Here is a 14,466-nt window from a genome sequence, read left to right on the forward strand (position 1 = left end):
TATTGTGGACCCTCCCGGGGTCCATAATAGGATTGTTTACAAATTTGACGTTGCGTATTATGGACCCTCCATTTGATTCCCATGTAATCCGGCTCGCTGCCGACGAGCCTATTATGGACCCACCTGGAAATGCGTATTATGGACCCTCTTGTGTGGTTTCATTTACAAAACTGTTCAAATATCTGTATTTATGCGTCTCGAACCAAATATTTTGCCTGAAACTGCTGACTAACAATGTAATCGAAGTTCCCCCGGTGGATTTTCATAGGAATAAAGTTGCTTTGAGTGTTAATTTTATGTTTTTCTGTAGGGGGTCCATAATACGCAAAGGGTCCATAACCGGCATCGACTCCCTAGAACAAAAGCAAAACAGAGCTACCAACATTGATAAATTGCGTGTTATGTCAGAAAATGACGTTTGCTTTCGTTTTAGGTGGGCTACAGCCGAACTAACGAGAGCCCATTTAAAGATAGTGCAACGAAAGAAATTCGACTGTAGTCTGCGGCAAATGAAAGAGAGTTAGAAAAACTTCTAAGAAATATGATTTTATTGCATTTGTTACTGCGTCTATTCCCGCTCACTGTAACATTTTTGATGGATGCTATGGGGAATAAACTGAAAAATGTATTGTTTCGAGTTTTGTTTTTATTTACTTATAGGTATTCCACTTCGAGCCGTTTGAAAATAATCTTTTTATAATTTTGTACAATTTTTTGCAAGCGTAATTGACACACAAAAACACTTTTAGGGTATCTATTAGGAAGTCTTACTGGAATTCATAAATAAATTCGATTCGGGGTTCCTCCAGAAATTTCTTTTGGAACTACTTCAGCATTTCGTCCGAGGATAACTACTGCAATTCTTTCAAACATTTCTCGAGTAACTTCTCAAGTAAAATCCAATGGATTCTTCGAAACTTAATTAAGGAGTTCACTCCAGCGTTGTATTTATAATTTGCATAACTATTCCAGCTATTCCTCCTATAAAAATTTCTTCAAGCATTCCATCCAATTATCTTAATTGAAATTTTTGTAGTAATTCTTTGAGAGTTTGAAAATCTTCCAGGAAATATGATTTTATTGCATTTGTTGCTAAGTGCGTCTATTTGCGCTCACTGTAACATTTTTGATGGATTCTATGCGGAACAAAATAAAAAATGTAGATGTGAGCGGGCTACTGGAACATGAGCGGATACTGGTGCACTGATGGTATTAAGAAATCTGTTTCAATTTACTTATAGGTATTCCACTTCGAGCCGTTTGAAAATAATCAATCTTTTTAAAATTTTGTACAATTTTTTTGCATGAGTGGTATTTGGAACACTAAAAAATACTTACTGATTTAATAACCGCTCCCACTATAGAACATTATTTTAACAAATGAAAATGATTGCTTCATTTGAAAATTGCTAATGTTTCCAAAAGATATCCGTGCGAAAAAGATTGTATTTTCACATGAACAACAATTTTTGAACTATTGAACGGAAATAGGGGTATGAGCGGCTACTGATGCTCTGGAGGTGATTTGGAGGCAACATTAGCCGAAGCGGTTAACTCACAATAAAAAAAAAACATGCTAATGACAGCGGGTTAGAATCAGTCTTGTGGAACATATTTTTGTGTTGGATATTTTGAAGTAAGCACAGGGGCTAACTGGACGGTTTGAGGAACACCCCGTTTGGCATAATATCATGATCAACAGAACAGAAATTCGGAGGATTAGTTCATATGCTAGCCAAATGGGATTGTACCAAATGGGGTAGTTCCACGATATGCACATGTAAAAAGATATATAAAATATCAAAGAAAGCTCTTAGTTAACAACTTAGAGTGTCTTTAGGGGACCCAGATAGCCGTAGCGGTAAACGCGCAGCTATTCAGCATGACCATGCTGAGGGTCGTTGGTTCGAATCCCGCTGGTCGAGGATCTTTTCGTAAAGGAAATTTTCTCGATTCCCAGGGCATAGAGTATCTTCGTATCTGCCACACGATATACACATGCAAAAATGGTCAATCGGCAAAGAAAGCTCTCAGTTAATAACTGTGGAAGTGCTCATCAGAACACTAATCTGAGAAGCAGGCTTTGTCCCAGTTGGGACGTAACGCCAGAAAGAAGTAGTGTCTTTAGAACACTGAGATGGAAAATAGGTTCGGTGTCAGTTGGGACATAACGCTAAGAAGCTGAAGAAGGGGAAGCTAATTTCGCCACAGCAGACAAAGTGTGTTTCATAGAAACTACACTTCCATGTAAGTTTATAACGTCTATTACATATTCTGGAGTTCGCCCAGGCGTTGTACAACATAACGTGTAAATAATTGTCAATATTCAGAGAGTCATTTTGCAAGTGCATCCTATGGAAGGTCAATTACGGTTAACGCAACAAGCAACACATCTTCAAAACCTCGAAGGTTTTATTTCGAAACCAAACTTTCATCAATCTACAGACTGAATTCTTCTAACACTCTCCCTCTTTCCCCATCCAGGAAACCTTTAACAGCCTACCATGCGAGGGCAAGGTGACACACTTGCTGGGCGCGGTCCAAAACCCGCAAATGACCGAGGAAGCCCGGATGATGGCAGCCGTCCTCTTGCGACGATTGTTCTCTGCTGAGTTCCAGGACTTCTACAACCCGCTGCCCCCAGAGTCGAAGGAACAGCTCAAGCAGCAGGTACTGCTGACGCTACAACAGAACGAGAGCCCCAGTTTGCGCCGTAAGATCTGCGAGGTGGTCGCCGAAGTGGCCCGCAATCTGATCGACGACGACGGCAACAACCAGTGGCCGGAATTCCTTCAGTTTCTGTTCCAGTGTGCCAGCGCGCCAAACGTCCAACTACAGGAATCGGCGCTGCGTATTTTCTCCTCGGTGCCGGGAATCTTCGGAAACCAACAGAACCAACACCTGCAGCTGATCAAGCAGATGCTGATCAAGTATTTGGACCCCTCATCAGACCCGGAGGTGCGCTTCCAGGCCGTTAGAGCCGTGGGCGCTTTCATCCTGTTGCACGACAAGGAAGATGACGTTCAACGCCAGTTCAACGATCTGTTGCCACGTGTGATCATGATCACAGCCGAAAGTATCGATCAGCAAGATGACCAAACGCTGATCAAGCTGCTGATCGATATGGCCGAAAGCGTACCGAAATACCTGCGTCCGCAGCTGGAGTCCATTTTCGACATGTGCATGAAAGTTTTCAGCAGTCCGGACGTCGAGGACAGCTGGCGCCATTTGGCCCTCGAAGTCATGGTATCGCTGTCCGAAAATGCTCCGGCGATGGTTCGCAAGCGTGCCGAGAAGTATGTCGCTTCGTTGATTCCTCTGGTGCTGCAGATGATGACCGACCTCGAAGACGACGAGGAATGGTCCGTGTCGGACGAGATCTGCGAAGATGACACCAGCGACAACAATGTCATCGCCGAATCGGCTCTGGATCGTCTGGCTTGCGGTCTCGGAGGAAAGGCTGTCCTGCCGCACATCGTCAACAACATTCCAAACATGTTGAGCAGTCCGGATTGGAAGCAACGACACGCTGCTCTGATGGCCATCTCGGCGGCCGGCGAAGGATGCCACAAGCAGATGGAAGCCATGCTCGAGAACATCATGCAGGGAGTGCTGAAGTTCCTGATGGATCCTCACCCGAGGGTTCGCTATGCTGCATGTAACGCCATTGGGCAGATGGCGACGGACTTCGCCCCGATCTTCGAGAAGAAGTTCCACGAACAGGTCATTCCAGGGCTGCTGAGCTTGCTGGACGATGTCCAGAATCCACGCGTGCAGGCCCATGCCGGTGCCGCTTTGGTCAACTTCAGCGAGGACTGCCCGAAGAACATTCTCACTCGGTATTTGGACGGTAAGTGGCTTTTTTATCTATTTAGCAGGGCTGGTTGCAGGTCTACTTTAAAAGACTTGGTCACTTTTTTAACGTGACTCTTTATTTTTTAATTGAAGGAAGTCACTTGCTTCCGCTTTCTCCTGGAAGTGAATTCCGGCAAAATTATGTAGGCTGCAGAAACTCTTTCGCGATTGTTTACAATGTTCTTTTGAAGCTTCTTCTCATATTCTTCGAGGAAATGCTTCAGGAATTCTTCCAGTGATTTCTTACTTTCGGGGACTCGTTCTCCGTAGACAAATTCCTCCTGAGATTTATTTCTAATTCTCCCATAAACTCGCTCAAAAATTGCTCCAGAGTTTTCCAATTGATGCTTACAGGATTTTTTCAGATTTTTCCCTAGGAAATCCAACGCAACTATCTGTACAAATTTTCACAGGGACTACTCTGGCAGATCTATCAAGAGTACTACTGGGATTCCTTCGAAAAAATCTTCAAAGTTTCATCCTCCAGTTTAAAAAAATCGTTTAGTGAATTATTCAGTTATTCTACAGTCATTTTCAAATGGATTTCTTCAAGAATTCGTCCAGGATTTTTCCCAGAAATTGCTCCAAAGATTTCTCCAGATCTTATTTTAGAAAATTTGTAGGGAATTCTTAAATTAATTGGACCCGGGATTCCTCCAGAAATTTCTTATGGGACTAGCCCAGCTTTTACTCCGTGGATTACTAATGCAGTTCTTCCAAACATTTCGCAAGTAATTAGGAAAATCTGATTCCTCAAGTAAAATTCCATGGATTTTTCTAAATTTATATTAGGATTTGCATTTTGCGAAATTATTCCAGTAATTCCTTTGATGTAAAACTTTAATTCCGTTCATCTCTGAAGAAGATACTGCTAGTGGAATTTGTGGAGTAATTCTGGAGTAGAATTACTAAAATATCTTTAATTATTATTATTATTATTATCTTTATTATCGAGACTTTCAGCCTGTGGCTGGTTCGTCTCCATCATTGTGTAAGAGGGCTTCGCGTTGAGAGGCCCCCCTGTCATTCGAATTTTATATATACATTTTAAAATTGTAAGCTATTCTATTGTAAGCGTTGAAATCCATATAGTAAACCAAATCGATAGCCATTTATGGTCAGCATAGTCGTCATCAGGTATCGTTTCTAGGCGTCAAAGTCCTTCGGTAATCCATATCGCTAGTAAGTTGGTGTCAGCGTTGTCGTGTATCGTTTAGTGGTTTTAAGATTACATCTTTAGCGTCTCAAATTTTGTTGTAAAGTCCCGCATCTTTGAAGAAAGCTATTATTGCTGCTTCATTAAGAGCTTCATTCGCAAGCGCATCTCTGATACTATCGGGGATATTGTAGCGATCCCGAAGTGCTTGAAAACAAGGGCAGTTGATTAACAGATGTTCGACGGTCATCGTGGTATTGCAGACATCGCACTTTTTGCGAAAAGGCCGCTCATTGCCCATATTGTGAGTAGCGTTGGTGTGTCCGACACGCAGACGAGATAACACTAGTTGGTCACGACGATCGTTTGTATCATTCCAGCGTTTTGTTTCTCCTTTGATTTTTCTGATAAACTTATCTCTTGAATTTACCCATTCTATGGTCCAAGACGAGCGGATTTGAGATTTAGCCCAGTTTTTCAGGTCTTTTCCAGGCGTAAAACGGGTAAACATACGACCGGATCGACCTTTCGATGCAAGATGGTCAGCCTCCACGTTGCCTTGAATCCCGCAATGACCAGGTACCCAAAGGAAGACAGTGTGAGAGGGTGAATTCTTCTGGACAGCTTGGATCCATGGGTGACGGGTTGATGATGAATTGAGGGTAGCGAGAACGCTAGCAGAGTCGGAGATAACACAGACGGGTTTGGGAGCAGGAGTTGTAGAGGCCAAAAGGATTGCAGCAGCCTCGGCCGAGAAAACGGAGCATTGATCAGGTAATCGATAGAAATAGCTTTTTTCAACGTCGGTAACGCCGAAGCCGGTTCTGTCAAAGGACTTGGAACCATCGGTGAACCGGTGATGGTAGTTGCGGTACTTGCTAGCTAGCAGCTCTGTGACGTGAGAACGCATAGCAGGAGAGTTATCCCCTGCTCGGAATCGTTTCGAGATCGAGGTGTCTACGTGGAAATCTGGAGCATCCCACCTTCTGGCTCCGACCCAGTGGACCTGTTCAACCGGGGGGAGTTCCTGATGGGCCAGGCTGTCTAGAGCTCTGTTCCCCTCTCTGAGGAGGAAGACCTCGTGATCTCCGGTTGTCTTTTCTAAATAAGCGATTGTTCTGCAGCACAAGGTTTCCGAGGCTTGATATCGGAATGGAAGAACTCCAAGTTCCACGCAGGCAGCATCAGCAGGAGTGGAGGGTAGTAGTCCAGCGATTATTCGAATTGATTGGTTATATGTAGGGGCAAGGCGGGTCATAAGAGAATCACCTGCCAGACAGAAGAGTTCAATGCCGTAGAATAGTCGGCTGTTGATGATGGACTTCGCTATTCTGACAAGGATTTCTCTATTACTACTTTTGTGCGGTTTAGATAAGGTGCGGAGAAGGTTGATTCGGGTTTTGCAGTTCTTCTTAATCTCATTTAAGTGGACGTCGAACCGTAGTTCACGGTCAAGATGCACTCCAAGTATCACTAACGTTTTCTTGAAGGGAATCTGAGATCCGTTTGCCGTAACGGGAGTTTGTAAGACACGATGACGAAAACAGCATACATGAGAAATAGCGCTTTTCTCCGCCGAGAGGTCGAAACCGGAGTTAGCCGCCCATTTAGCTACCGCAGAGATTGCTGCCTGTAATTTTCGTCTGATGAATTTGAGGGTGCGGCCGATTACGACCAAGACTATATCGTCCGCGTAAACGAAAATGTAAATTTCTTTCGGAAATGCTTGGAAAACGTTGTTCATCAGTACAAGGAAGATAGTAACCGCTATCACGGATCCTTGCGGAACCCCTGTTTCTTCAGTACGGGTTGTGGAGTGATTGTTGCCGATAATAACTTGAAAAGTTCGGCCTTTCAGGAAGTTCTTCAAAAAGTGAAGAATGTGTCCGCGCAGGCCCCACTCTGTTAGCCGACGGATAGCGTGCGGTGTCCAAGCGCGATTATAGGCCTTAGCGAGATCCAGAGAGGCGATGTCAGCATGTAAGCCTTGGCTCACCGCATCCTGCAGGACGTCTCCTAGCCCTGTAAAATATGTCCCTGCTCCGTGCCCAGGACGGAAAGCGTGTTGCCGATGATCGAGAAATTGATTGTCTTCCAAAAAACGGACTAACCGGCGATTTACCATCCGTTCAAGTATTTTACTGGCGCAACATGTTAGCGAGATTGGTCTAAAGTCGCCAGGGGAAGTAGCGGCTTTTCCTTGTTTAGGGATTGGCACCACTAGGCTGTGAGTCCAGGACTTCGGTAGAGTATTCTCGATCCAAGTTTTATTCAGGAGATTGAGGAGAGTTCCCTTTGAAACGGTAGAGAGGTGCTGGAACATTGGATACCCTATATCGTCCGGACCAGCTGACTTGCTCTTGCAATGGCGTAGGGCAAAGTTTAATTCTTCCATGCGGAACTGAGAGTTAATGCGGAGGGGAGTTTTATCTTCTGGGATAACTAGGTTGTTTATGCTGTCGACAGTTGCTTGGTTCTTCCGGATGAAATTTGTATCATATCGGTCCAACGAGGATAGAGAACCAAAGTGGTCAGCTAGAGCGTTGGCTATCAAGAGGGGATCTCTGGTGAGCCCCCCTGGTAACCGAAGTGTCATTCCAGTGGCTCTTCGTTTGCCATTTAAGGCGTTGACTCGATTCCATAATTCGGAAGCAGTCTGGTTAGCATTGATCCCTTCTAAGAAGTCCTGCCATGTTTGCTGTTTTGCCTCTCGAATACACTGGCGGCATTCATTGCGTTTGGAACGGTAGATTTCCATTAGTTGGGATTTTTCTGGATGGTCATTAGGCAAACGCTTAGCAGCACGGAGGGCTTTTCTTCTCGCTTTGATGATTTTTTTAATGTCCGGAGACCACCATGGCAACGATTTTCGACCTGGATTTGGAGAAGTGCGAGGAATAGTTGTTAAAGCCGATTGGTGCAATGCATTGAGAAACTCTTCGATATTATTCGGAGGTGTGTCGGAAACGTGTTCGTCAATCAGACCTTGAAATTGAGACCAGTCTGCTTGATCATACTTCCAGCGCGGGCGACGGGAAATAGCTTGGGGTTGTTGGTTGGTGTGGATGAGTATTGGATGGTGATCACTACCCATAGGGTCTTCTTTAGCAGTCCAGAGGAATCGGTTGACTATACTTGGACTACACAAACTGACATCAATTGCAGAACTCCGTTGGCCTCTGGTGAAGGTAGTGGCTCCATCATTGAGAACAACTAGGTCAAGCTTTTCTGCTACTTCCATAATGAGTGAGCCTCTATCGTTTGGTGAAATACTACCCCATTCCGGGTGATGACCGTTAACGTCCCACATAACTAGTATTGGACCTCTTAGGCCTTGTAGAGCGTTATAAAGGCCAAGTTTGAGATCCGGGAGGTGTCCATTGGGCAGGTATCCCGATATCACGGACAAAGGGAATGGATATTCGAGTTTAACTCCCACAATGGGTAGGTCCGTGTTGATTTGAAGCGGGGAGAAAGGAATACTTGATAGAACTCCAATAGCAGCCGAATGGTAAATATTCGCATTACATTTGACGATCCAACTATACCGTCTTTGTAAGGACTGATTCAACCGGTTGGTGTTGATCCGGTGCGTCTCTTGAATGGCCAGTATGACTGGTTGCTGTTCTCTAACGAGAAGCTCTAGATCCGGTAAATTATTGATGTAGCCATTCATGTTCCACTGGATTGCAAATAAACTGTTGACAGAAGGAAAAGATGGTCTCCTTTGTGGGTACGGAAAGCCAGGTTGTTCTGACGATGACCTGGTGTTCGGGTTGGGTGATCTGGTGGAATGTACTGTTTCTGGGACCTCACGTCGGTTTGACGGACTAGAAGTATCGTCAATATATTCCGTTTGAGAAGCATGTTCTACATCCCAGATAGGGTGATCAGAAGAGCTTGCTTTTGGAGCAGCCGTCCCTCTATGTGTCAGTTGGTATGCGTCATATAACGCTGCGTTGGACCTTGTACTTTGTGGCAGCGTCGGCCAGCGGAAATTTTCAGGACCGAATCGAGGTTGTGTTCGGTTTCCGGTCGTCGATAGAGCTTCACTGATGCAGGACTGTCGTGCAGAATACATATCCAGCGAAGATTCTTGTGGCACGGACTGTATTGGTTGTGCCTTGACTCCCTCGTTGTCCTCAGGGGGATAGGAGTTACCTCCCTTGTCCGTCCCTCTTCCGGCCGCCACGGAGTGTCGAGGGTTGTCCGTCAGTTCCGGTGTGGCATAAACGTCCGCACTGGCGGTGCCTCGACTGCTCGGTAGCTCCGCCGGGTAGGTGTGTTGCGCAGTACAAATTGCCAGGTCGTTGGGGGTTGTAGGTAGAATTAGTTGTTGGATTGATGGGGTGTGATTGTTGGGAATTGCTGTTACAGGGCTAGTCCGCTCCCTTTTCAAATCAGTTTCAATAAAAGTTTTTCGAGGGAAGACTGCAATGCTAGTTTTGCTGTTTACTGCAAGCAGAGATGTAGGTCTAGGAAGGGACTAGATAGGCGATCTGATGTTTAGGTGTCGGATATGTACCCAGATGCATTCATCATTGGTTCGTCACTTGAAGAAATTTCGATGTCAGCAGGTGAGGCGAGTATACATTCTGGAGTCGTATTTGGCGAAAGACGGTTTTTGGTACGCTTGTTTAGCCGTTCATAACTGTCGGTTTTGGTGGCTTTCTTCTTCGTGCCTGTTTTCTTGACGTGCGATTCGGGCTGATTGGTGCTTGGAGAATTGGTGTCATCGTGTCCGGTATCAAGCCCGTTTGATGCGTCGGACTTGGTAGTTTTGTTTCCAATGTTACCAGCTTTTTTGGGGACATAAATTTCACGGATCATAGCGATTTCTTTGTCCTTCCTTGTTAACTCCGACTCCAAAGAGTGGATCTTGTCAACAAGGTCCTTGATAGTGCCGTGTTCCTTTACTGTGTTCAACCGTTCCTGCGGTGTGAGCTTCAACGTGGCTTCGAGCCGCTCGATGCGGGCGTCTTTGGCTTTAATTTCGGAGAGTAGAGCCTCGATCTTATCATCCTTGCTTTTAACTTCCTTCAGGACGTTATCGAGTTTCGCCGAGAGCTCAGTAAAACGCCGATCGTTGCTAGCTGCTACGGTAGATGCCATTGATTTGGGTCCGTATCTTAGGTCATATTGCCGTTTTGCTGCTGGATAGGAGACACCTAAGTTAACCCGTAGGTGCTGGATCTCATTCTCTTTAACGTAGATGGGACACTTGCGGCTTGAGAGAGGGTGGTTGTCGGTATTACACCGTTTGCAGAACGGGGCGAGGATGCAGGGATTTTCAAAATCGTTCTTATGCTTGCCAGAGCAATTACCGCATGTAGGGTTGTTCTGATGCTGACAACGGGCTCGCGTGTGTCCGAAATCCCAACAGCAATAACACAACATTGGTGTGGGATAGAACGGACGGGTACGGCATCGGATCCATCCAATATAGATGTCCTCGGGGATGACGGTGCCTTGGATTGTCAGTATGATGGTTGGGGTGTGGATTCGTTGTCCTCCGTCGCGCCTTGTAATTCTCCGCACTTCTTTAACACCTTGGTCTTTCAGCTCTTCAACCAGCTCCTCATCAGAGTAGGCACAAGTGTCACTGCAGCTGATAACGCATTTCGAAACGTTTAGCACCGGATGTTCCACAATCGTAATCGGAAAGCCATCAGCTAGTGTTGACATTTTCTTCAGCTTCTCAACGTGATTTTTGTTCCGTATTTTCAGCACGTACGTGCTTCCTCCTTTTTCCGGGTAGGCTCCGTCTATCTTCACTCCCAGATAACTTTCCACAGATTTTCGAAGGAGGAAAGGAGCTTGAGGAAGATTCCCCGAGACAGCTTGCATTCTCATCATCACCAATTGACCGTGATGGCCTTGAGGGTCTCCCCATTCAGGAAACAGAGGGCCTGCAAATTCCCCATCACGACAGTTGGACGGACCCGTGTCCCCTAGGGGAAAGGGGTCTAGCCCCGACGGCATGTCGGGGGACCAACAGAACGCTTTAGTTTTAATTAACCACTGTGGAGATATTTTCTACAGACACGATGGAAACAAACCGCACAGCACGAGATGCCACTCACTAGGCGGTTGTTCGTCTGAGCAAGAACAAAGGCAAATAACTTCTTTTGTTCGATGCTATCAACAACGCTGTATGATGGATGTTGATCACAGACCGGAGATACTTAGGCACTAAATCTCGCACTTTTGGCCACTTATTGGTCGGCTTTCTTTGGTGGATGGCAATGCACTCCTGAGCCTGCCAAATTCGGCGGCGTAGTTAAATTGGGAGAGTAAACTGTTAGCTGCAACGGTCGCAGCGAAGTTAGATACGCGGGAGCGATAGTATAAACGCGTCTGTTCGCGATGACATGAACTGTCGAAACTGAAAAATATCTTTAATGAAATTGTTGAAGAAATAGGAAGTTCCTAAAAGAATCATTAAATGCACTCCTGAAGAAATCGACGTAGGAAGAATTTTGATTGAAATTGAAGAAAAATTGAGGAAAATCTGATTTAGATTCCTAGAAATAAAAATACATACTGTAAAGCGAGCAGTAATAACTTAATACATTAATGCAAGAGGATCTACCCCGTTTGGCATAATGCCGTTTGTCACAACAGTTCTTGGACTTAATAGTCATTTGGCATGATGGTCGTTTAGCCTAAATTGGAAAGGAAGATGCTGTAATATCCGGGACCATAAAATGCGTCATAAAATATAGTTTTCTTTCTCTTTTCAAATAACATGGCATATTTTAGACGTTGGATACATTTTTGATAAAAATACGCTATAATTTCCCTGCCATAATTTTTTTTTTAAAGTTAAGTATGATGACATTCAAAAAGAGCTTTTTTATTGGACATTGATTTCCTTGGAAAAAGAAAATTAGAAATATGTCCTATCAATACCTGACAACGGAAGGTACGAGCGGTTTTCCACACCCCTTTGCCTAATGGAAGGAATTTGATCAAATTAAATGTTTTTCATAATTATGCCAAATGACAATAATGCCAAATGGGGTAGACCTTGTTGTAATACCCTATGAAAAAACTCTTAGAAATATCTTTGCACGTATTTTTGGCCAGATTTTCTATAAAATATCATTATGAAAGTTATGTTTCTTTTTGGATTTTAGGGCTGGTAGCAGGTATCGTTTTAGAAGCTTGGTAATATTTTAATGCAAGTCTCTATTTTTGATGGAAGGTCTTAAGTATCTATTAAAAAAATACTAAGGTCATATTCTGTCTTATTCTGCTTGCAGCAAATCCTGAGGCAAATTATATAGACTCCAGATAATCTTTGAGAGATTATTACGGAACTATTCCACAGGTTCTTGAGAATTATCTTCTCAGATTCATTAAACAAATATTTCAGTTATTTTTTCGGAAATTTCTTCTGGAATACTTTCATGGACTTCTCCAGGGATTCCTGCAAGAGTTCCTCGCCCTTTATCAATTATTCTAGCGGGTTTTCATGAAATGCTTTCTTTACAATTGGCTCCAGGAAATACGCCATGACTCAAACGCTCAAACTGTAAAACAATGATTTTTTCCAGACTTTATCCCATAAGGATTTCTTTCAGATATTTTTACATTTATTCTTTCACCCATTTCTTCAGTTATTACTCTAGGAGATCTTCCAAAGATTGCTTCCAAAAAACCCACCAAGGTTTATTCCAGCTTGTTTTTAAAGTTTTTGAAAAAGAAAATCGTTTGTAGATTTTTTTGTTTCCTTCAAGAATTCATCCACCGTTACTCCTAGGAATTACTTCAAAAGGTACACCATGGATTATTCGAGGAAGTTCGTCAAGAACTCTTCGAGCAAATTATCAATAAATTTCGCATGATACTATAAGATTTGGTTGTAGGAATTCCTCCGTCATTCCATTCAAGCATTACCCCTGCAGTTGTATCAAATATTTCTCAAGTAGAATCTTCGTTGATTCCTTGACATTTCCCTGGAAGGATGCATGGAAAGTTGTTGGGATTTAAAAATAGTAACTGAAGTCAATATTTTCTGTACCTAATGCATAATTCTATAGGCTCCAGAGGTACATACTCGATTATTTTCCAGGAATTCAGATTCCTCGAAGAAAAGCTTCAGGAATACTTATAGTGATTTCTACAAAGATTTCTTCTGAAATACTTTCAGAAGCTAGGCATCCCTCCAAAAATTTCTCTAGAGATTTCCCACAAACTCTTCTTGGCTAGCTTGATTGCTTTATTGAATTTTAGAGGCTTTATTCGACATTGGGTCATTCACATCTTAAACTCTTCGTGGAATTCGTTCAAAGATTTTTTTAAAGAATAATTTGGAAGCATTTATTCAAACTTTGCTGTCGGAAATCCACGCATTTACATCCAGTAATTTTGACACGAATTTAGATTATGCCGTGAAATACAGGAAAAAGCGGTAATTTTAAAATGGCCACCTTGTGAATAAATTTGTCATGGAATGTTTTCTCAGAAACCCCTAAAAGTATTCCACTACGAGTTCTAACGCTGATTTTTTTTCAGGTCTTCTTCTTTCATTTTCATAGGGATTCCTTCACGAATTCATCAACGATTTGCCTCAGGAATGGCTCTAGGGATTATACCAAGATATCTATTAAGAGCTTTTCCAGGAATCACTCAATAAATTCGACCGGGAATTCTTCTTGAAGTTTTTTTTTTCTAGGAATGGTTACAACATTTCATCGACGAATCTACTCTTGCAGCTCTTCCAAACATTTCTGATATTGCTGAAGGTGTTTTTAAATTCACCCGGATTTTTTTTGATTTTTTAGGGATTTTCCATTTCTAAAAATAATCTTTGTCATTTCCTTGGGATACTTCCATGGGAAATTTCTCAAAGAATTTATGGAGAGCTTCCTGAAGGAATGTTTGATTAGTTAATTCTTATTAATGTCTGATTAATTTTTAGAGGCATATTTAGGGGAATTTCTAGTTGAAAAGTTTAAAAAATCCTGAACGTCAATTTAAGAGCAAATCTTTAGAAATTAGTGGAAGCTTCCCTGGAGAAATTATAAAGCTGTCCAAAACGAAAATCAAAACAAAACAAAATACTTGCGAAATCCATGAAAAAAAACTTTATGAACTCCTGGAAGTTGTCCTTAGTTGTTCTTTACCAATTTTGTGAGAGAATTTTTGGAGGAAATTATGGTAAGGTGGACAAGTGGAACGACAAGACGGAGGGATCAAACAGAAATCTCGGCTTCCATGATGAAATCGTACACGAGCCTCATATAGTCCAGATCAAGTTTACCCAACACATCTATAATGTCTTCCTTTTCTGATTTTCCTTGGGCCCTGAAAGATACACATAAATCGGATCTAACAATATCATATTCGGGGCAATCCCAAACCACATGGTTGGCGTCTTGATAGCCCGCACCACAGCTGCAGCGATTACTGTCTTTGAGTCCTATTCGATAGAAGTATGAGCCCAAAGA

The 14,466-nt window shown here is 43.1% G+C and overlaps 1 protein-coding gene across 1 annotated transcript in view; it reads left to right on the top strand.

Annotated features, from left to right (window-relative positions):
* The window catches only part of LOC5572967 (importin-5), a 59,834-nt gene that overhangs the window by 13,576 nt on the left and 31,792 nt on the right, over positions 1-14,466 (top strand). Inside the window, exon 2 of the mRNA XM_001654246.2 lies at positions 2,485-3,850. Within this exon, the coding sequence (XP_001654296.1) occupies positions 2,485-3,850 (1,366 nt within the window). The remainder of the gene's footprint in view (positions 1-2,484; positions 3,851-14,466) is intronic.

The sequence above is a fragment of the Aedes aegypti genome, chromosome 3 (genome assembly GCF_002204515.2).
Source record: "Aedes aegypti strain LVP_AGWG chromosome 3, AaegL5.0 Primary Assembly, whole genome shotgun sequence".
In the NCBI taxonomy this organism is placed as follows: Eukaryota; Metazoa; Arthropoda; class Insecta; order Diptera; family Culicidae; genus Aedes; species Aedes aegypti.